Source organism: Barbatula barbatula, assembly GCF_947034865.1.
Source record: "Barbatula barbatula genome assembly, chromosome: 3".
NCBI lineage: Eukaryota > Metazoa > Chordata > Actinopteri > Cypriniformes > Nemacheilidae > Barbatula > Barbatula barbatula.
Genome location: NC_136764.1, coordinates 15713211 through 15736345, shown reverse-complemented (window position 1 = coordinate 15736345; position 23135 = coordinate 15713211). Strand labels below are relative to the sequence as shown.

Here is a 23135-nt window from a genome sequence, read left to right as displayed (position 1 = left end):
ATATATACCAATTATATATATACAATACATTTGTGTTGTATGAAATAAGCATTGTGTTTTTAATTCCAATGTAAGACAAAACCTTAATTTACCTTAATTTTCAACAAAACAACCCATTACCCCTTTTAGTGATGAAAATTAAATTGAATCAAAAATCATTTAAATATATGCAACTCTCGTCCGCATTTGACATTTAAGAATGTTAAGCGTCAAGAATTTTTTAAATGTATTATTTATTGTTGGTAAAACGTGAAATGAGCCCTAATTGTATAATAAGTATTGGTTTTAGTACAACTTGGTAATGAGGTTGAACATACCACACTGTAAATAATTTCTGAATAATTTCTTGAAAGATAATGGATCATTAAATATTCTTAATCCTTACAGATTTTTTTTTTTAAAAACAACCTCATGCAAAGCATTCTGGGAACCAAAATTAGAAAAAAACAGAAAAAGGTTTATGTGGATTACTGGTTCCCAGAATGCTTTACATGAGGCTGTAATTTTATCGTTTTTTTCTGTAAAGATAAAGACTTGTTCGTTTTTAATGTTCATTTATCTTTGAACAAACTGTTGCCAATAAATCAGATAAATATAAATCTGGCAACTAGCTGCATAACTACAGCAAAAATGCCTTCGTCTCTGCTCCAGAGGAAAAAGAGTTTGAATAGCCTAATTTTTGAACCATGCGTAATAAAGGGAAAATGTCAAAAAGAATGATTTGCATATTCTCCTATTAGGAATGATTGCATTGAATATCGACTTTGAAAATCCCTCTATTCATGTAAAAATGTGTAATTGCATGGCTTGCTAGATGACTAAACTCTTTCTGTCCTATGTTTCTTCTTTCCAAATTAAAATGTATGAGGGGGAGCCGTAAAATGTGTGCATAGCTTCCACACTAAAGAGCTGCCATTAGAGCTTCAGATGATAAAGGATAGACCAATGACAGCCTTTAAACTGCGTATCAGTTTCCCCAAGGCGATGAAACCTTTTCATGCCTTCAGCATCTATTATTTCAAAAAGTAATTGTTTCCTCAAGACATTTTTGCCATTTGACGCTTTTGATCAAATATATATATTTTTTGGTTTGAGATGTTATACTGTTTGAAGCTGTAATGCTTACGACGATGCTATTGTGTTGTCAGTATTGTACTTTAATGCAATTTTTATTTATACATACAACAGATATTTGTGCTCTTTCTGAGAACTTAAGATCTTGTGCATTTGATAAATTCTCATTTCCAGGGACTCAAACCCACCACCTTTTAGAATTACAGGTTGAGTTACATACGTACATTGTACACATTAGTTTATAGACGAGCAAAGATTATTAACTAAAGATTATAATAACTTTCAAACATATAGGCCAATCTTGTATGTTAACCCCAAATGGATAGTCACATTAAGGTCACGTCAAAGAAGATATATTTAATGTTGGTAACCGAATGTGACTTCTATTCTATGGACACAAAACCGATGAAAGTCAATGGGGACCAACGGATTTTGGTTACCAACATTTTTCAAAATATCTTATTTTGTGTTCTGCAAAAGAAAGTAAGTCATACTGGTTTGAAATGACAAAAGGCTTTGTAAATAATGACAGACTTTAATTTTTAAGGGAGCCAAAGACAATTCTGAAAAATCCTGATAGGCCATTCATTTATACGTCAAAGCCCATGAGGGTTAGAAAGGTGTTGCTGGAGGTACACCAGCACATCTAGGAAATTTTCAACAGTCTCTTGTGGGCAATAAGAACAAAATTCTGACACTAAAGTATCACAAACACGTGATTATGGAATTCAAGTGTTCAAGCAGAGTTTTTTTTTACATAGACCTGAAAGAGATAGACAGGAACACTTTGATGCTCCTCCACAGTACTTGCATCTTATTATATACGCTTAAGATCATTGTAGATTGTGCTTGATTAATTATTACTTTCGTACGCAGGATTTATTAAATAGAGGTTGTCTGCAGGGCAGCTTTGAAGTTGCATTTTTGAGAATAATGGGACATGACTCACCTTTCCTGGTCCTCTCTTCCTCAGCTTTTTCGATACAGAAGCAGATATTCTGACTGGGGGTAGGATTTGGACACTGTTATCCAACATAACTAGCACTGCATTTACGAATGCTTTTAATCATTGTGTGTGTTTCCTGGGAATGAACCCATGAGCTTTGCATTGCTGACATAATGCGTGAGTTGTGTTAGTAGAGAATACATTTAAAAAAAGACAATGACACTGTACATTAAAGGGATAGTCCACCCAAAAAAGAAAATTCATGAGTTACTCATCCTCAAGTTGTATAAATTTATTTGGTCTGTTGAATACAAAGAAAGATATTTGGAAATGTTAGCAACTGATTCATTCATGACAGAATTTCTGGTTAGACTATCCCTTTAAGATGCTTACTGTAGCTGAACTGGAAGACTCTGATGCTACACTACAAAAGTGTTGGGTTGTTTTTTACCCATGCTGGGTAAATGTTGGACAGGACATACTGCTGGGTTAAAAATGACCCAATGCACGGTTATTTCAACACAGCTCCTGGTCAAAAACAACCCAGTACATTTCAGAGTGAAGGTGACAAGTTAAAATCTTAAAGCCTGAATTGACTATGTTTGATAGAAAGTCAATAGATTATGACTATGCATTTTTCACATTCATAGAGCTTCTATTTTGATGATTTAACACTGATGCCTCAAATGAAACATAGCATTGAGATCAAATTAAAAATCCATCCCCACTTGTATTTTAAGCTTGTCACTCAGTCTGTTTACTACTATACCGGTGAGGACATTTTGCACATTAGCAATTTAAACTGTCATAAAATGCACCACTGGAGCCTTATGAATACTGTATGCTGAGGGAGCCTTTGATCATCACTTTTTTTCTATTGGCAGTCAGTCGGACTCTGTCAGAAGTCACATGCACACCCGTTGTATGTTGTCAATTGCCTCAGGAAAACTACACTGACACCTGTGTGTTCTGTGTAAGACCAGGCTTTTCAAGGGAACAACACTTTCTCTCTCTGTACTTAAAGGGGTGAACATTTATAAAAGGTTTTATTGAGTGCAAACACTTCAATCCCAATGGAGAAAAACATAATAGGCTGTAGCTCTAAAGCAGAGAGACCGTGTCCGTGTGGGAACTTCCTTCAGTTTTTGCTTATTACTTACGGATTATTTTACTAGATACACATAAAAACATATTGTTTTTCTTTCAGTCTGGCAGTAATATCACATTACCTGAATGACTAGCTTACGCAAATGTGAATAATGAAGTAATGCATGACATGTTAATGAAAAAAATTATTTCATGAAATTTCTGTGAAGAGAGAAATTTTGAAGTTTAATTAATAAATCACATTCTACATTTTTTCCAGAGGAAAATGTATGTAACTATATCTCAGAGATGAATGTGAGCTACAGATTTTAGTACATTCTTATAATGTTCAATGTTCAATGATCATCTGTCATATCTGTTATAATGATATACCTATTTATACAGAGCGTTTTATATTAAAGTTGAATAGCATTATGTTCATTGTGGTCAAACAATGCCTGAAATCCTCCCACTTGCTTTTCTAAAGGCTTTCATGATCTAGCACTTTCTGTCAGCTTGAGTAAACCCACTCAAATAGCGAACTGAATATTAATACAATAAATGTGAATTACGTTTAAGTTTATGTTGATTTTCCATTGATAGGCTTTCGGAGGTGTGGAGAGGAGATAATGTGGACATTACCAAAACTTTACACATAAGAAATTTACACATGTGAATATTGTGATTAGTCTTTGCATATGTTTATTTATCATTAGAAAATCCTCTTGTCAACTGTCATCTAGCATCATGCTTTCTTGTACCCGATGACCTTATGAGTTACTCTTTTGAGCTAAGCTGCAAGAAAGTATTATGGCAGAACACAGGGATGTCAAGGTCCCCCTGTCTGTGGCAGAGATGCAGGCAGATGGTTGGGATAATTACTTAAAGCCTGAGGAAGCTAGTCATGCAGTCCGCTGCGTGAAGAAACATTATCATAGATTGAAAATGTCTTCAGGCGGCCCACAGGGGTGACACACGAACCGAAAATTCACAGAAAAGTATAACTGCTGTTGAAGAAAGGACAAAGTGTTGATTTGACATTGTTGAACATTTGATATAAATTGGCCTGTATGATCAGCAAAGCAGGACTGGTGGTAAAAGCTCTGGTGCTATAAAGAAAAAAAAGAGTTTATTCATATATTATACATTCTGTCATTATTAACTCTTGCTCGTGTTGTTTTTGAAAGGTATGACTTGTGGATTTCTCAAAGAATACTTTTATATTTAATGAAGGTTAAATGGTATGTGAGCTGTACCTCCAACATGACTAAAAAAGAGCATGAAAATATAAGAAAGCATACAATTACAAAAAGCAATGATGTGAGTAAATGATGACCGGGTGTTTTTTTGTGTGTAGGCCTAATGTTCATTTAATATCACAGAGACACATGGTATGTTTAATAAATCCAAAAATGAATTATATTTGTGACCCTGGACCACAAAACCAGTCATAAGTAGCACCGGTATTTTTGTAGCAATAGCCAACAAAAAAGTCAAAAGGATACATTTTTCTTTTATGCCAAAAATCACAAGGATATTAAGTAAAGAACATGTTCCATGGAGATATTTAATAAATTTACTGCTGTAAAAATATCAAAACTTTGTAGTAGATGCAGCAAAATCGCAAAACAAAAATGTCTGGAACCACGTCTACAAATTCTGCTCGCTGCCGCCTGCTCTTTGGAAATGACTCACTCAAGTTTGGTATCTATGTGAAGCTTAGAATTTCTCCTTTTGGGTTTATCTACTCTCCATCACGCAATTACAGTGAGCATCAAAACAAAAAAGTTGTAATTTAGCTGATTGTGATGTTAAGACGTTAAAACCGAGGTCCTGACTCCATGTGGTCATTTAAGATCCCATGGCACTTCTCGTAAAGAGAAGGGATGTAACCCCGGTGACCTGGCCATATTTCCTTCCCTGACCCTTGTCAATCATGGCCTCCTAATTATCCCCAACCTTGAATTAGCTCTATCTCTCTCCTCTCCACCTATAGCTAGTGTGTGGTAAGCGCACTGGCGCCGTCTGCTGTCACATCATCCAAGTGGATGCTGCACACTGGTGGTGGTCGAGGATTGCCCCCCCTCATATGATTGTAAAGCACTTTGGGTGTACAGATTACACAATAAAGTGCGAAATGCCTCATTCATTCATCCATTCATTTAAATCACACCAAGAGTGAGGTGTGACAACATTGTGTCATCGAAGAATCAAGATGCATCGAGAGGCTCCTCACTTTATGTGTTTTTGATATGGGTACAATATGCGAGTCTGTTTTTGCTGATGTGAGAGGCTCCTTCATTTTGCTTTGAGAACTCTGACACATACTCAATGGGCCATTTTTGACGAGCCATTGAAGTACTTGAAATAACATTCACTTACAGAGTTTAGCAAAAACTTTCGATGAAGTTTCATTTTTTGAGTGTTAAATATAATTGTCAAAAACTTACTCACACATCAGGTGTTTGGATGTTCCTCAGAACAAGGATTTTCGACTTGGCACGTTATTTAAGCGTGGAATAAAACTCGCAGGAATTAAGGTGTCTGTTCTAATCTCAATAAAATAACTTTGAAAGTTAATAACAGAGGCTAAAGAGTGATTATATTACACATTATATGAGTGACTGATTTTGAGCCGGAGCACAGACCTGCAATTACAGCAAAACCTGATTGCCAACGTCAGAACCTGCAACATTTATTAAATACTCCTGAGCGACTGCTCGCTATCTGATACATAAGGCCAATTTAATTAAATTCTATGGATTTAGTGATTCATGTACACACGTTCACTCTTTCAATTAGCATCGCTGTAATCTCTGACTAATAGATTGGGTGGAAACCTCCACAAAGGTGACGAAAAGGACGTTTTATTTGCCACCTTATTCATTCGAAGATAATTACTTATACAGGTGTTAAGTGAAGAAGTATGTCATTTATTGCCCCCCAATCTGCTGGGAATAATGGCTTCAAAACACACAGATTGTTTACACTTTATGGCACTGGTCTATAAAAAGGGAAAAAATCACGCTACCCTGCGGAAACATATTATTCACAAAGCATCGTTTATGGTCTCCTGATCAATGAAGGTGGTTCATATGCCATTTTCTCATGCATCACCAGCTGCTGTTTTCTCCCAGAGTTCAGGTGATGTCATCTTTGTCATCATTTGCTTTGTTCTCGTCAGTTTCTAAACGTCTTATTCACAAATGCCCCGTAACTATTGTCAAAAATCTTTATAATCTTTAAATCTTTTAGTTATACAGTTTATTACAACATGACAAGTTTTTATTTCTGCTATAATACACAGCCATCCACTTTAAACAGCTGTTTGCGAGTTTGGCCTTGTGGAAAACCACCACATATTGATGCCCATAACTCTTGTTGATAGTTTCTTCTGTTCGGGACTGAATTGTTTTTATTATGGCTTTAAGGGAATTTTGATGATCACAACAGACCGCACTGAGTTCAGCGCAACTGCGTGTCTCACAAAGTTTTCTGTTTGTAAGTGATGTGATATAGCTCATTGTGCCCTCCTACTCAAAGTGCCATACTGCTCATGCCAAATGACTAGGCTCTGCTCATCCATTATCCTCTATCCGTAAATGGCCCAAAGAGAGGTGACTGTTCCATAACACTCTCTGAATCACCAAACTTGATTCTTTCCTCTAGCCTGACCATATGTACAGGTGAAGACCACATAGCTTGCAACGGCTCACATGTGCCTTACTAAAGGTTCATGGTAGCATCTAAACCAACTGGTGGAGGATCTTGCTCAAAGATGTTTATATACTGTATCATGTATTCTTGTATTAGACTATAAGGAGATCAATGACCAACTGCATGTAGCAGAAAAATATATAAAGTTAGCGCATCAAAGCTCCAAAATGCAAAGAGTTTAATAATAGGTTTTTATAGCAATGTAAACTTTAGAGCCCAGAGTCCTAAATGTTTTTGCTTTAATTGTTTTTTTTGTCGAGAACCCACTGTTATTGATTAATTATGATAACACTAAAAGTCAGGTTTAATGTGCAATATGTAGTATAACTGTCCATTAGTAGTTTAGATTTAAAATGTTTTTTGAAGGGATAATGTACCAAAGAATGAAAATTCTGTCTGAATTACTCAACCTTAACCATAAGACCTTTGCTCATCTTTGGGACACAAATTAAGATATTTTTATTGAAGTCTGAGAGCTTTCAGTCTCCAACCTCCGTTCACGAGAGCACACCCCACACACTCCTGCATCAGCGCCATATGCATGCTCATGTACTTATGGCAATGCGCCTATAGGAGACTCACATGAGAGGAAATTGTTGAATAAAATCGTTATTTCTCTTTTTGTGAACAAAAAGTATTCTTGTCATTTCATACAATTAAGGTTGAATCACTGTAGTCACACTGACTAGTAAGTCAAAACTTTAACCATGTGTTTCTCCAATTGTTAAAAATATTACTGATACTAAATGCATAGAGACTGTGTCTGTCCCCCGTATAATAAAACAAAATAATAACTTTGTAAAAGTCAGAGAAAAAATATGATCGTGATTTAAACCTGAAGAAAATGTAATAAACGCGCAAAACCAACTCATAAAGTTCGGGCTACTTAATATTAGATCACTGTATTCAAAGGCAGTTTTTGTAAATGAAATGATCTCAGACAACAGTTTTGATGTACTCTGCCTTACCGAAACTCTGGTCCCTACACTGATTTTCTGAAAGAGTTTGTGGACTTCTTATCGGACCTGGTAAATGTTGATGAAGATTTTAATATCCAGATGCATTAGCAGTGGCATTTACAGAGCATTCTTTTGGGGTAGGCCTAATACAACACATCCATAGACCCACTCATCGCTTTAATCATTCACTAGACTTGATTATATCTCCCGGAGCCGATCTAACCAATATAGATATTATACCTCAAAGCGACGATGTCAAAATCACCATCTTATAACCAGGACACTATGCAGTGCAGAAGCCAGCCTTGTAACTCGTTATCGACAAGGTAGAACAATTACCTCGACTACTAAAGATAGTTTCGCAAAGAACTTGCCAGATCTGACTCATTTGAAAACAATTAACATAGAAACGCTCGATGATATGGCCAGCAACATGGTAACTATTTTCTCTAACACATTAGAAACTGTCGCACCTATGAAGTCAAAAAAGATGAATGGTCTTAAAGCATTTATTTTTGTAAATGATGGATTACCACAGGGATCGGTTTTAGGACCCTTGCTATTCTCCATATACATGCTGCCCCTTGGCAACATTATTAGAAAACATGAAATTAGCTTCCACTTTTATCCAGGTATATATCTCATCAAGACCAGATGATTTTTTCAGCTATTCAAATTGAGTGCATCCAAGACATAAAACATTGGATGGTAAGTAATTTCCTCCTTTTAAATTCCAATAAAACTAAAATATTACTTATTGGACCAAAGACACGTAAAAATAATATTTCGGATTATAACCTGCAAATTGAAGGCTGGACTGTGGCGTTAGACAGCAACCTGTCATCTGGAACTCACATCTCAAATGTCACAAACAGCCTTCTTCTACCTTAGAAATGTTGTCAAACTACGAAAGATTCTGTGTTGCTGACCAGAAATACAAATTTCTGGTTTACGACCTCAAGACTTGACTATTGTAATGCACTACTCGGTGGTTGTCCTGCATCATCAATAAACAAACTGTAGTTACAGAGTTCTTACCAGTTCCAGAAAATACCATCACATGACCCCAATTTTATCATTCCTTCACTGGCTACTCATTACATTTAGGCATTTGGCAGACGCTTTTATCCAAAGCGACTTACATAGCATTATCCTATACATAGGTATGTGCGATTCCCCTGGGATCGAACCCACAACCTTGCATTGTTAACGCAATGCTCTTACCACTGAGCTACTGGAAAGCTTTAAGTACCTACATATTTAAATAAAATTGAATTGAATAGTTGCAGTGCTGTCTGCAAGCTCTCAGAATTCATTAAAAATATCTTAAATTGTGTTCTGAATATGAAAGAAGGTTGTGGAATGACATAAGGCTGAGTAGCTAATGACAGAATTTCCATTCTTTAATGAACTATCCCTTTAAGAAGTTTTAATATAAAGCATTACATGAGCTATGTGCTCCAAATGTATATTGCTAGCAATGTATCAGCATTCTATTTCATTGTCCTTTGTTAGATTCATTTTCGTCTCACAATGTGATTACCACACTCCTCAGAAGCCTAACAAGTGTTGTGAAGGTGTCAGAATAAATCGCCTATGGGAATGTCACGCACACATCATCTCAGTTCTGTGCTCTGAACCAATTCTTTCTTATTTCAAGAGACTGTTTCCCATGTGAGCTGTTGTCACAGCCACTGAAACATTATTTTCTACGTTTTTTATTTCACACCTCAACAAATGCATTTCTAGTTATTTCCAGCTTCCATCGGTATCCGTGCATGCTTTGCATATGTCTGCTCTGATTTGGCACAAGTAACAAACAGGTGTCAGAGTAAAGTGGCAGCCATGTTATAGAGAACAAGCAGGTTAAATACTTAGCTTTAAGGCACAAGATAAGCAGTCTGAAAAACTGACAAGTGAGATTTGAACTGCCATGTTTTTCTAAACAGCACAGAGCCAGTGTTTGGAGACACGAAATTCCCCCTATCGTTGCCAATTTTCCACATGCTCAGTCAGACACATTTTAGTTTGATCATTTATTATTATCATTATCATTTATTTATGTGACTATTGGAAGGAACCATACGACAGTAGAACTAGAGCTTGAAGATGGAGAGAGTAAATTACAGGAATAAAGGCACCATTAAGGGCGATTCCTCTTAGCACATCAAAGAAATAAATCAATCAACATGACCAGTGAGTTTAATGCAATAATCCATAAATCTGGAATCAGTGGCTGGTCATGTGGTTCTTTTTTAAAGATTTGATCAGATAGAATGCACATTTGTTGCAATCATTAACCAATACACTAACATAAAATAAAACTATTGTTTTGAAGATATCATTTTGTCCTGCAGATTCATCATATGCAAATATATTTGTTCCTTCTTCCCTAAAGACCTCTTTATGACTTCTGTCTAATTCCACATGCTTGCAGGGGTTCATTGACACACTCAGAGTGAAGGCGCTTTAATTTGTCACGGAGGGGTTAGAACAACATGCTGTGCTAATTGAAGACATCTACTGAAATGTGAAACGTGATCATGAGAGAGAGGCTGTGGTGCAAACCTATTCAATGCCATAAGCTGCTCAGTTTTATCCCCTGCTGTCTCCTACTGAACGCTCTAATTCATCTGTAATGCTTTAACATAAGGCTGTCTCTGTATAGTTTTGTTTTACTGCTTCATGGTCAAATATTTAACATATTTTGCATCAAAGATCATAAATGTTATATGTTTTGATGTGGGTGGCTATAAAGAAAATTAAATGACTGTCAATTATAGTTTACATTACAATGGGGTGGTTTGGCATAAAACTAGTCCTAGACTAAAATAAATGTTAGAGCTGTCTAAACTGAAAACTGCTTGCACTGACACAACTTCAAATACAGCAGTGCCATTGTTTTGTCTCAAAATGCACAACTGTAGTGCTTGTTTGTAAGACATGTTTGTGTAAACTACTTAAATGTCCCAAATAACTCCAGTGTTAAACTAATCCCTGTGCGGTAATCCACCCCTAGGTGTTTAACAATACGCTATTAAGATACTAACTAACCTGCCACCTTGTTGTCATCAAACAATTTTTAGTTTACATTTAAAAAAATCTAAATGATGTTAGTACAAATATTGAAAAGAACAGTTTTAGACTTAAAAACAGATCGACCCAGCTATATATATTTTGCGGTTAACTGTTTTCTACATAAAATCATCCTACATAATATAACAAACATTCTGTGAACATATAAGATTGATTTATTTCATTTTTAAATGAGCATGACTGTCAAAATTAGAAATCATGGATAGGATAAAAATAGGATTTTTTATAGCATAAATACAAAATTCTGTATGATTTTATTTCAATTTTATTTTTTGATTTATTATCAAATAATCAAATCTGACTGTACATTAGATTTCCTCTTTGGAATTTTTGCTTTTAATTGTCTTTAAAATTGGGTTGAATTTGAGCAACTGCTGGGTATTTAAATACAAAGCATATTAAACAGGCTATAGCCCCATTCTTGTATAGCCCCATTCCTGATCTTTCGATCAGTAAAAAATAATTCAAGCAAAACATTGTGTATTCTTGCATTGAAACAAATGTTCTCTCTAAAACTCAAGTCTTTAATTTATTAAAGGCAAAATAAAGACGTCACTCACTGAAATAACATGCCTCAAATCTCAGACAAGAGCTGTAAAAGGGCACATGCAAAAAAGTATTCTCTTGTTATCATGCACACAAGTTTTGTTGTGAGAGAAATACACAACCATGGAAAGGGTATAGATTCTCATACAAAAATACTTTCTCTTTTGAAAACTGGAGTTTTACAATGAGTTTGCCATCACAGTGTAATAGCTCTAAGACGGATATCAACAGAATAAATCACCAAATATCATGTCTGCTGAGTATCCATTCAACTAAACTTTTTCTTTTCGTTTCTTCCAAATCTACTTCAAACTAAATAAAACAAAAAAAGATTTTTAATCTTAACATTCATGTGTTATATATTTATTATTTACATACGGAGTTTAAACCTCTGTAATCTAATCACACAGTAATTCAGCTATCAGTGTATTAACCAGTTGACTGGATATAAGACACACAACTGAAAACATTCCATTGAAGGTGACAATGTATGCTATGTACAATGACAGAATATTCAAGTTATCTATGGATTCACAGTTCAATCCTTTTCCAAAATCAGTACCGTTTAAACCTGGTTTTACCTGCCAATTTGAAGTGCCTCAAATACAGTAACATTCAACTCAAAAACCAATCTAAAAAATATAAAGCTACTGATCCAATCATTGAATTTATCTGACCTCATGATTTAGCCCCACAACTTTACTTCATTTAACACTTCCACATTCTTTAAATATGTCGCACAAAACTTGAATGATGACCCTCACAATCCAATGGGACACTTGCTTTGAGTTTTAATCATGTATCTCTTTCCAAACTTGTTTGGGTATTATTACACATAAAACTGAGTTACTGATGCTGGCTAAGCCATCGCCTGTTTGGGCTTATCTCGGTTCCTTAGATCTTGACACGAAAGTGTTATCTGTGGTTGATACATTGTTAATTTTCTTCCAAGTTTGGAAGTCTCTTCACCAAAGCTTTGTGGTCCGTTTTGATGCTGGCCAGCAGGCCACCCGTGTTTCCCTCTGATCCGGAGTAATTGATCTGCTCTCCTTTTAGAGTTGTCATTTGACCACCCACAGACTTCAAGATGGCATCACCAGCACAGATATCCCACTTTTTGATGAATGTCACATGTATATAAATATCAGCCTTCTCGTGTTCCTCATCTTTAGGGTCTAGAAGAGCAAGTACTTTATATCCTGAAGAAAAACACCCCAAAAGTTGTTGAACTCAGAGATGTATTTTTACATATTTATTTAAAAAGCCTTTTATTTTTGTGTTACATTTTTCATTGTGAAAATCATGCAAATATTAATTATATATAAGTGTACATAAAAATTATGCTTTTGCTTTGTGTACTTCATATAATCTGTGTTCAATAAACAGGAGAAAAGTCTAGATATACAGTACCTGCGCCCCCTGCTGGTATAATTTCAGTATTGTTGCCAAATGCTGTTTGAGCAAACTTCTTCACAGTTCCTGAGTGTGAGCGCGACACAATCACCTTAGGAGCGTTTGTGTTATAGGAAGCACGAGGTGCCACACTGGCTGCCTCACCAACAAAACCCCAAGCTGAAGATGAGAGAAAAAATTTGAGGTCAAAACTAAAATCTTCTGATGTTAAGGCAACTATGCCCAAAATACAAACATACGGATACTAACTTAATAAGCTAGAAGAAACTAAAAGTAAAACTAATTTTAGAGCCTATAATAAATATGCTTAGTTAATAATTTGATGTAAATAATTTCATCCAAATTTCACAGGTTTTCTGTACTGAAAGCCATAAGTCAGTCTGGTATGATTATGTCTGTAAGCCTCAGATAAACACACCTGTGTACCCAGTGAAGGGTTTATGGATCACACCTATAACAGGATCCCCATCCACAGCCACACACACCATGGTGGTGACATACTTCCGGAGATTCTCTGTTGAAAGAACAAACAGTGATAAAAGGATTTACATCCTGGTACACACACATACATACTACTAGACACTTGAAACATAACATATCCATTCTACAATTACATAATACAACTACAGAGTATAAATAAGAACTGGTCAAATATTAAAAATGTATATATTGAAGATATATTGATCTCTCTTTTGTGTGATATTGCAAATATAACCCAAACCCAGTGCTGATATCTTCTTTCGTGTCCCCAAAAGAAAATAAGTCATACAGGTTTGGAAGGACATGAGGGTGAGTAAATGGTTGAAGAAGTTTCATTTCTGAGTAATCTACCCCTTTAAAACACTAATCCAGACCTGTGTATTCCTGTGTGGCATCCAGTGGATCAATCCACACAGTGATCCTCTCGGCAGACACCTCCTTTCCCTCTGAGACCTTTTCCAAAATGTCTTTAGGGATGTTGCGTGTCCATATGGTTGCCTCCCCCTCAGCAGTATCACGTTCCTCAGAGTTTACCTGAAAACAAATGAAAAATAAGAACACTTGAATTTGTGCATCACAACAACAATGGTTTCCTCCAAAATACCATGGCCCATTTTTACCAACCCATCACCTGTACCTGTATATGGGGGTAGGTGTTCTTGATAAGGTAGAACATCTTTCGATGAGAGTTCAGATCACCCTTTGTGAGCATTTCGTTGTCTCCCTCTTTGGTTTTCCCCTTTGACTTCTCCTCCAAAGCGTTGTCCTCTCTTATCCTCTTCACCTCCCGTCCTCCCAGCTCCGCAGCCTCTATGGACAGAGCTAGCAGATCCCTCAGATCCACAGTACTCTTCTGTCTGAACGACGCGAATCTGCTGTACAAAACACCGGCGTAGAGGTGATAGATCACACCGAGCCCCAGTAAACAGAACACGGCGATACCGAGCGGCGACAGCCGAATGCCCATCGGAGCCATCGCGACAGCGGACGAGCGAGCACAGTCGGCGAATAAGAAGAAACGACGAAACGCTTATTGGATGTGTTGCTCTTCCGAAAGCATTTGCGCATACGATCGAATAACACGTCGCAAGGAAAGAAATGATGATGAAAGTTACAGATTATCTTGACCGGAAAATCACAATCGGGTTGAGCGGAAGCACTATGGTGTTGGCGATTTATTCGGTTGATTCTGTATAAATGTATGACCTGTCACCATGAATTATCCATCACAGTGACAGCAAGTGCATTCTCGTTGCAGTCCACGTCCGCTGTTCCGTGCCAAACTGACACCGTGCGTTTTTCTTCCAGGTCATGAAGATCGCGCTGCGAGGGCTTCGACATGACAGAGCGCCCACTACTGTTTAAACATGGCAAACCTCTGAGAAAAAAATGTTTGGCTTGTACAAAGCGAGCAAAGGGATGGATTCTCTAATATTAGAAACTGATTTTTTTCATGTGCATATTAAATATGTATTTTTTACTACTACTACTACTACTACTACTAGCCTACTACTGATAATAATTTGAATGAGATATAAAAGCCATTATTGTATCATATTTTTTACCATAACATTAACCACAGTTCCAAAACATTTTGATCACTCTTAAAGACACCAGCTCATAAATGTGTGGCACATACAAAGATAAACTAAAAGCTTATTCACTATAGTAAATAATAATAATCATGGTCACTGGATTTCTCCATATGGGTAGTTGACAAATATACAGTAAATGTGTCCTTTTTTTAGACATAGCCAACATTTATAAAACAAACTGTTAATACTAATTATAAATAATAAAATAAGAGAGATCATTCTCTCTGAAGCTAGTTTTACTTCTATATTTTGGCTTTCACACCATAAGACACATTTATTTGTCAACTACACATATATAGAATACAACACAATCTGAAATTCACCGACATAGATGGTGCATTAATTTTACCATTTATTTTTGGTTATCCCACAATGTTAAACATATTGTTCCATAAATAATGATTCAGTGTTTTAAATGAAAGATAAGTTTTAGCTTCCGGGTATTAACAACAATACCAAACAGAATAATACATCATTTACAGTACATAGGAACACACCGCACTGGACCACAAAACTGTCTTCACATATTAAAACATTTACAAAAAAACAGCATCATTTTTGAGAACGCAACAACAATAACTACATACAGTATATTTCTCAGAGCATAATTAGACTTTTTGGTTATTGCGAGTGCAACTGAAAATTCAGTAGCGTTACTTTTTCCGCACTTACTAAGAAGCTAACTGAAAAAGTACGAAATTGTCAATTATATTTTAATATCCAAATATTTTAGCTGAATTCTTTTAATATGAGCCGCAATATTGTGCCACAAAGAGCATTCTAGCGTCGCAGCCAGATCCAGGAGTTGACTACCCAGAATGCAACAGTGAGAGAATAAATGACCATTTCACGCCTGGCTCGTTCTTTATTCTCGAGCTCCAGCAGCTGCAGTCTTCGGTTCAGCTTTATGATCTGTTCAATCACAACACGATTAATGGTAATTGTATATCCATCAAATGAAAACTAGTGAAGGGTCAAGGAATAAGACGCTTACCTGTCGTCGCAATGATGCAGCATCTGTTAAGACAGCATCATCGAGAGTGTTCTCCAGACTAGCCTCAAAATGAAAAACAGCAGTTCGACTACAACAAAAACAAAACGTAACTGAATTGTAAGTTTTTTGCCCCAAAAGCATAAAAAAAAGCTTAAAGGAAAAGTTAATCTCAAAATCAAAATTGTGTTATTTTTTTACTCACCCACATGATTTTCAACATGTTTTAAGACCTCCCGGCGTCTTCGGAGCACAAATAAAGATATTTTAAGTTACATCCGAGAGATTTCCAGGCCTCCTCATAGACATCATGGTTATAGTTGTTGTCAAGACATCGTTTGATTGGTTCATCCTCTCATAGTGGCTCAATAGAATTTTTTCGAAGCGATGACAATACTTTTTTTTACAAAAAACAAACCAAAATAACGACTTTAATTGACATATTCTCCACTGTCTTGTCAGTCTATGCTTCGTGTTCACAAGACCACTTCAACGCATGCTCATTCGGTGAGGGAAGCCGCCAGATTTCTGACTGACAACCTCGAAGCGCATCTCTGTGTTATACGCAAAATGTCTGATGATTTCACTATTGAGGAAGACTTGCCCTGCATTCCAATTCGCCTGCTTATAATATGCCCAATAGTAGGTACTGTTTTGTGTTGGAATAATAGGATCTCTTGAGTGCATAGCAAAAGAGATTGCACACACTAGGACATACTAACAAGAAGTGGAATTGGCCGTTGTTGCATAAACAACATTGTGACCAATAACTGTCACACACATCAAAATACAGCTCTTCTTTCCATTTAGGTATTTATTCATTCAGTATTTCGTATGTAATGTTTACTGTATACTTACATTTGTTAATTTATTGATGTATCAGTTATATCATTTATTAAAGCAGGGGAGCGTCAAAACTCTGCCTACTCGCGGTGAAAAATATCAGCCATTAGAGTGTGCATCATTCTGCACTTCATATTTCTACAGGAAGTAGCAGACGATCCTGGAATCTTTGGAATACTATCTTCAACATACTACGATTTGGGACACAGTTATTCTACTTTCGAATACTATAGAGGCTATGGACGTGTCCTTCACGTTACCACGTGAACTCCACGTGAGCATATTTACCACTCAGAGAGTGCATAGACATCATTTTCCCTATTAAGACGGATAGTATGCTGAATGGAACGCAGGGTTGCACTTTTTTGCCCAAACGTAATGCGCATGCATCGAAGTGCTCTTGTGAACATGCACCATAGACTGACAAGACAGAGGAGAATATATCGATTAAGTCGCTTATTTTTTTAGGCCAAGCCCCTGTTGGACCTCCCTTAAAGATTGAGCAGATGTACCCCTTTAACAATGTCTTTAGTACTTTTCTGGACCTTGACAACAACTATAACCATGATGCTTATGACCAGGCCTGGAAAACTCTCGGATGTCACCTAAATTTCTTCATTTTTGCTCCGAAGATGCCGGTCATAAATAACACAAATTTGATTTTGAGATGAACTTTTTCTTTAAGTAAATGGTTGCAGTTCTTGAACACTTTAGTCTACAAAGACAATTCAAAAACAGATACATAGATATTAATCAGAGCTGTACAGATGTCCCGTTTGAAATCCTTAATTGAAAAAATGGCCACTTTTTAAAAGAACAGCATCGGTAGAACTCAGATTAACAAACTGACACTAACCATGTAGCATTGCTATCATAAATATAATCAAATCTTGTTATGTGGAAAGCGTTTACCTGCGGTGACTGTCGTCCAGCACCTCCAGGATTTGCTGGTAGGCCCTGCGAGTCGTGTTCTTGATGTAGTTGAGGAGCCCACTGGCACAGTAAAGATTCTGACTGTCTTCAGGGCTAATGAGAGGAGGACAGACACGAACCAGACCACGAGATGGTGATGGGCTTGCACTGACAAACAAAAAACAAACATTTTTATACTACAAAAGCTCCCAAAATATAGACAGTGTATAGTCTAGATAACATTTACATTTAGCCATTTGGCAGACGCTTTTATCGAAAGCGACTTACATAGCATTATCCTATACATTAATAGATAGGTATCTGCAATCCTCTGGGCTCAAACCCACAACCTTGAATTGTTATCGCAATGCTCTTACCACTAAGCTACTTGAAAGCTTATTTATCATATCATAATTATAATCAGTACCATAGTAGACCACAACTAGACTTTTCATCCGCTAGAATACATTTCTCATAAATTCACCATCAGTGGCTTTGTTTGCAACTACATAACACCTTGAATAAATTCTTCATATACAGTGCATCCGGAAAGTATTTACAGCGCTTCACTTTTTCCACATTTTGCGGTTACAGCCTTATCCCAAAATGGATTCAATTCATTATTTTCCTCAAAATTCTACAACCAATACCACATAATGACAATGTGAAAAGTGTTTGAAATCTTTGCAAATTTATTAAAAATAAAAACGCAAAAGCACATGTACGCAAGTATTCACAGCCTTTCCTCGATACTTTGTTGAAGCAAGTTTGACACCAGTTACAGCCTCAAGTCTTTTTGAGTATGATGCTACAGGCTTGTCACACCTATTTTTGGGCAGTTTCTCCCATTCGTCTTTGCAAGATCTCTCAAGCTCCAGCAGGTTGGATGGGGAGTGTCGGTCTCCATGGTGAGATGTTCAATTGGGTTCAAGTCTGGGCTCTGGCTGGGCCACTCAAGGACATTCACAGAGTTGTCCTGTAGCCACTCTTTTGTTATCTTGGTGCTTAGGATCATTGTCCTGTTGGAAGATGAACCTTCGCCCCAGCCCGAGGTCCAGAACGCTCTGGAGCAGGTTTTTAATCGAGGACGTCTCTGTGCATTGCTGCATTCATCTTTTTTTTTTGAATTTTGTTTCCCATGGTCTGAGAGTCCTTCAGGTGCCTTTTGGCAAACTCCAGGTGGGCTGTCATGTGTCTTTAAATGAGGAGGTCTGGCCACTCTGCCATTCAGGCCAGATTGGTGGAATGCTGCAGAGATGGTTGTTCTTCAGGAAGGTTCTCCTCTCTACACAGAGACATGCTGGAGCTCGGTCCATCGGGTTCTTGGTCACCTCCATGATTAAGGCCTGCTAACTGTGGACCTTGTATAGGCAGGTGTGTGCCTTTCCGAATCATGTCCAATCAACTGAATTTACCACAGGTGGACTCCAATCAAGATGTATAAACATCTCAAGGAAGATCAGTGGAAACAGGACGCACCTGAGCTCAATTTTGTGTGTCATGGCAAAGGCTGTGAATACTTATGTACATGTGCTTTTTTCGTTGGTAGAATTTTGAGGAAAATAATGAATTGAATCCATTTTGGATTAAGGCTATAACATGACAAAATGTGGTCAAGCGCTGTGAATACTTTTGCCAGATGCACTGTAAATCCTAATATAAATACACAGAAGGCAAAGAGTGCTACAAGGGTCTCTTCATATCATCAAGAGTGCTCTTTGGGTAATCCGAGGTAATGCCGTATCAAAAATAGGAAAATACTCCAAGGCACTATATGTTGTATAGTTAAAAAGCCTCAGGGCTGTCATAAAATCATAATATAGTTTGGAAAGCAAAGCTGGCTTTGCTTGTTAAAGCTCCAATGCCCTTTATTTTATTAGACTATATTTAGCTACAGTAAAAAACTAATTGATACACAATAAACTGGGCTACATATACATTTTCAATCGGTAATGTGGCTGATGACAACAGGTAAGTAAATGACAATAGAAAGAGCGTGTTTACTCACAAATCTTGTTTGTTTATTTGCCCACTGTGGCGCATTGAGGTGTTCTCATTCCTACAGCGCTCCTTTCTTGACCTCAAGTGAGACCGCATCTGTGAAGTAACAGATCACAGATATAGATTGACTGTTGACTTACAGAATCTCAACTGCATGTCTTTCCCCTCCTCAAGTTCTTCCTATCTTTAGATTAAATATATCAAAGCACAGAGACCAATATTATGCAAAATCAGTATAAAAAATATGCCTATAGCGAGCATATTTTTCCTTACCTCTTCTCTTTGTTGGGCAGTAGTGTTGGCTGCTGGTTCTGGCTCCAGGAAGTCCAGGGGTTGATCGTTGAGGGTGAGAACTTGTGGTGGTGTCTTCAGTTCAACTGTCTCTACAGGCGTGGACTGAATCAGATCCAGATCTCCTGGTCTACTGAAGCGAGCATCATTGCCATCTCCTTGATCAGTTAAAAACAAGCATAAAGTCAGCTGCTGTTTTCTTGAAAAACCTTTCATAAAGAAAATCCTTAATCTATTTGATATGTGATAATACCTGCAACTACAATCCACTCAGGCACATGCATCATGGAAGTGCGGGATCCATGTATATGGGAGCCAGGTGGTTCCTCTGACAGGCTGGGTGCAAATTGGAGCCTCTCCGGGATACGCATCTGTTGACTGATGCCTTCTGTATATTCAAATTCATAATGGATTCGATTGATCTCTGCCATATCAGCATTGGCAAAGAAGTCAGCCTCAGTCATTCTCCTGTAGATATGCACAGAAAATCCCAACACAATAATGTGAATATCTGTTTTACAATGAACAGCAAAAAGATGGAAGTGATTTTCAATAGATATGTTAAGGTTACATTCAGTTATAAGCTTACGCAGTCTAATATACACAAACCTTAAACTGGCGTTAATGCGCTATCACATGGGGCTTAATTACAAACATGTAAACATCGCCCCACTCAGCCATCTCATAACACAATATGTATATAACAACAAACACAGCAGCGGGAAATCAAACCACATCAAGTAACTAGTTCTAAAAGTGTTTTTACGAACTGGTTGGACAGTCTCTAAGTTACATGTTACGACAAGCAGCAGTTCGCGGACCTTGGTGAAGACATGCTTGCCTGCTTGCTATCAGCAAAATCTCGTTTTCATTCTTGTCGAACACACAGCAAACATCTTAGGTACTTACCCGATTATTTTCTCTTTATCTGCAGTTCAGTTGTAACAGATGAGTCGGCCACACAGTACAGCCTCAGAGCGTGAGTGTTTTTATTTAACGTTAACCACTATACATCCCCGTGGTAACAAAGGTAAAGCACACACCTCTGTAATGTTGCACTTTTTGGCTACATGTTAAAGAACTTCCTTTGAAAAAAATGTGTGGTAAGTGGTCATATGGGTTATTGTATGTGATGTTCACATTTTGTCGCATGCATTGTTGTTGGACATTTTTGACATCGTTGTTGATTAGCCACCTCTAGTGCCACTGACTTCCGGTTAGCATGTTACGTACGTACATATTTTTGCTACGAATACTACTATGGCGAAAGGTTGGCTTATGAATAGCGACTGTATTATAATTATATTACCCAAACTTTCGCCATATTGTGATTGGATGTTACACCGGGCAAGAAACGAATTCCTTATTATTATTTAATAAATGTAAAATAAAATAAACCACAAATTTTACAGCTGGAACTAGAATTGTGCGACCCCGAAGGAATACTGACGACTTCCACTTGGTAGTTCCCGTAGTGTAGTGGTTATCACGTTCGCCTAACACGCGAAAGGTCCCCGGTTCGAGACCGGGCGGGAACATTATTTGTTTAATTTATTTCTAGCATGTGTGAGAATTACAGAATAAAGAGTAGACCGGTGAATCCTGGTAAAAAGATGCTGCTTATTTAACAAATCTTATGTTTTTGGCTTCAATAGGTGTGGTGGTTAGTAGAAAAATAGTGGAAGTACGAAGAAAATAATACATCAGCAGATGGCGCTAAAGTACGTAGTTTGTAATTCAACTTCACAGTGCCAGATCATGTTTTAGTAAAAAGCGCATAAGATAAGAGCATATAGCGAGATCATTTTTTGCCATACATTTCCATCATTTTTGCAATTAAATGTCCCTCCTTTGCAATTCCCTTCCCTTGTGAATATTTTCTCTGGTAAAAGGTACATTTATCATAACAGGTGACAGCAAACTGCCAGTTGTTTATTACACTATATATGGTTAGCAAAACAGTAAAACAATCAACTTGTCCTTGTTCTGAGAACAATTCAAGCTTTCAATTAAAATCTACCTTTGTTCTGTTTATATATTTTTTAAGTTACGCCAGAGTGTTTTTATTCTGCTTACTTTTTTTACTCTAAAAATACAACAAGATGAGTGTTCCCTGTCATCGCATATGAACAACAAAATGTATGTTTAGGCAAAGATGGGTTTACAAATGACATTTCTATGGCCACACTCTATGGTGTTTATATGTGTGGTGAAGGGCGGGTGTCTCAGTCATTAAGTATTTATAGGCACATGACACAAGACGGGCATCTCCTAGTGAGGTCATAGGAGTCAGAATAATAGACCATGACTTCATGCTTACATTTTGTCACTTATTTTTTTTCCTCACAATCACTCTGCATCACATCCAGCACAGGTCACCAGTCATTTAGATAGAGCCTGTGGCGGTTAGTGTGGCAAACTGAAAATTAGGTTAAAAAATTAGCAGACTTGCCTTAAGACCAGACAAAATCAAGTTTATCTAATCGGTCTGCAGGATGAGACCGCAGCCATTGTGTTCTTGTTATTCTTCTTTATTGACTTACTGGAAGCTAAATCCTTGATTTAATCAGCTGCTTAATTGAAGGAATGTGGCGCCCAGACCCCAATTTTCACCACTGTATCACGTCTCTTACAAGATATCACACTCTTATCTATATGTGTAAGCCCTCTGGGGAGTGAAGTGTAAGTTCACATCTACATGTGCTAAGTGTTACTCGGTTTTTGTATTGGCACCTAGAGATCATTAAAATGTTTAAACATGTGCTTGATACAGGAACCCATTTATCGTTTTTTTCAAAGTGTTTATAAAATAGCATTAAACATGTTGTAGTCCCCTTATGCAAGCCCTTATAAAATGAGTGTGTGAGTGATTTTACAGTTCTGATCAAAGTGAGAATGTGGCAGACGGGTGTCCCACTTTAGTTGGTGAGGGATGGATGTGAAAAGACGGTGCAGGGAAATTTGAATGAGTGCCTTTCCTCTATAAAATCTATAAAATACCTTTTCTCACCCGCTGACCTGCTGCTTCCATGTCTCTTCAGACCTGGGGGGAAAACCCATCCGGCCATCAAAACCTCCCTTTTATAACTCAAAAAACGTAACCAGTCTCATCCGGTTAACTGTTACTATTATGGCATTATTAACACTGCAAGACAGAGCTGTCTTCCCTTTCTCCCATGTGAATC

At 37.2% G+C, this 23135-nt stretch overlaps 2 protein-coding genes across 3 annotated transcripts; both read right to left on the bottom strand.

Annotated features, from left to right (window-relative positions):
- Window positions 1-11016: 11016 nt before the first annotated feature.
- bpnt2 (3'(2'), 5'-bisphosphate nucleotidase 2) lies at window positions 11017-14756 on the bottom strand. Its single transcript, XM_079452511.1, has 5 exons — window positions 13955-14756; window positions 13692-13851; window positions 13256-13351; window positions 12835-12996; window positions 11017-12623 (listed from the first exon to the last, which is right to left on the bottom strand). The coding sequence occupies exons 1-5, from the start codon at window positions 14291-14293 to the stop codon at window positions 12361-12363; spliced, it is 1020 nt and encodes a 339-aa protein (XP_079308637.1). The 5' UTR covers window positions 14294-14756; the 3' UTR covers window positions 11017-12360.
- A 109-nt stretch (window positions 14757-14865) lies between these two features.
- Window positions 14866-21411, bottom strand: mffb (mitochondrial fission factor b). Of its 2 annotated transcripts, none has more exons than XM_079453723.1 (7): window positions 20860-21411; window positions 20204-20418; window positions 19933-20108; window positions 19667-19755; window positions 17659-17826; window positions 15907-15994; window positions 14866-15824 (listed from the first exon to the last, which is right to left on the bottom strand). In XM_079453723.1, the coding sequence occupies exons 2-7, from the start codon at window positions 20412-20414 to the stop codon at window positions 15693-15695; spliced, it is 864 nt and encodes a 287-aa protein (XP_079309849.1). In that variant the 5' UTR covers window positions 20415-20418; window positions 20860-21411; the 3' UTR covers window positions 14866-15692. The 2 variants fall into 2 exon arrangements, with proteins under 2 accessions (XP_079309849.1, XP_079309850.1); XM_079453724.1 differs by lacking the exon at window positions 20860-21411 and adding an exon at window positions 20560-20793 and having other exon boundaries at window positions 15164-15824.
- Between the last annotated feature and the right edge of the window lie 1724 nt (window positions 21412-23135).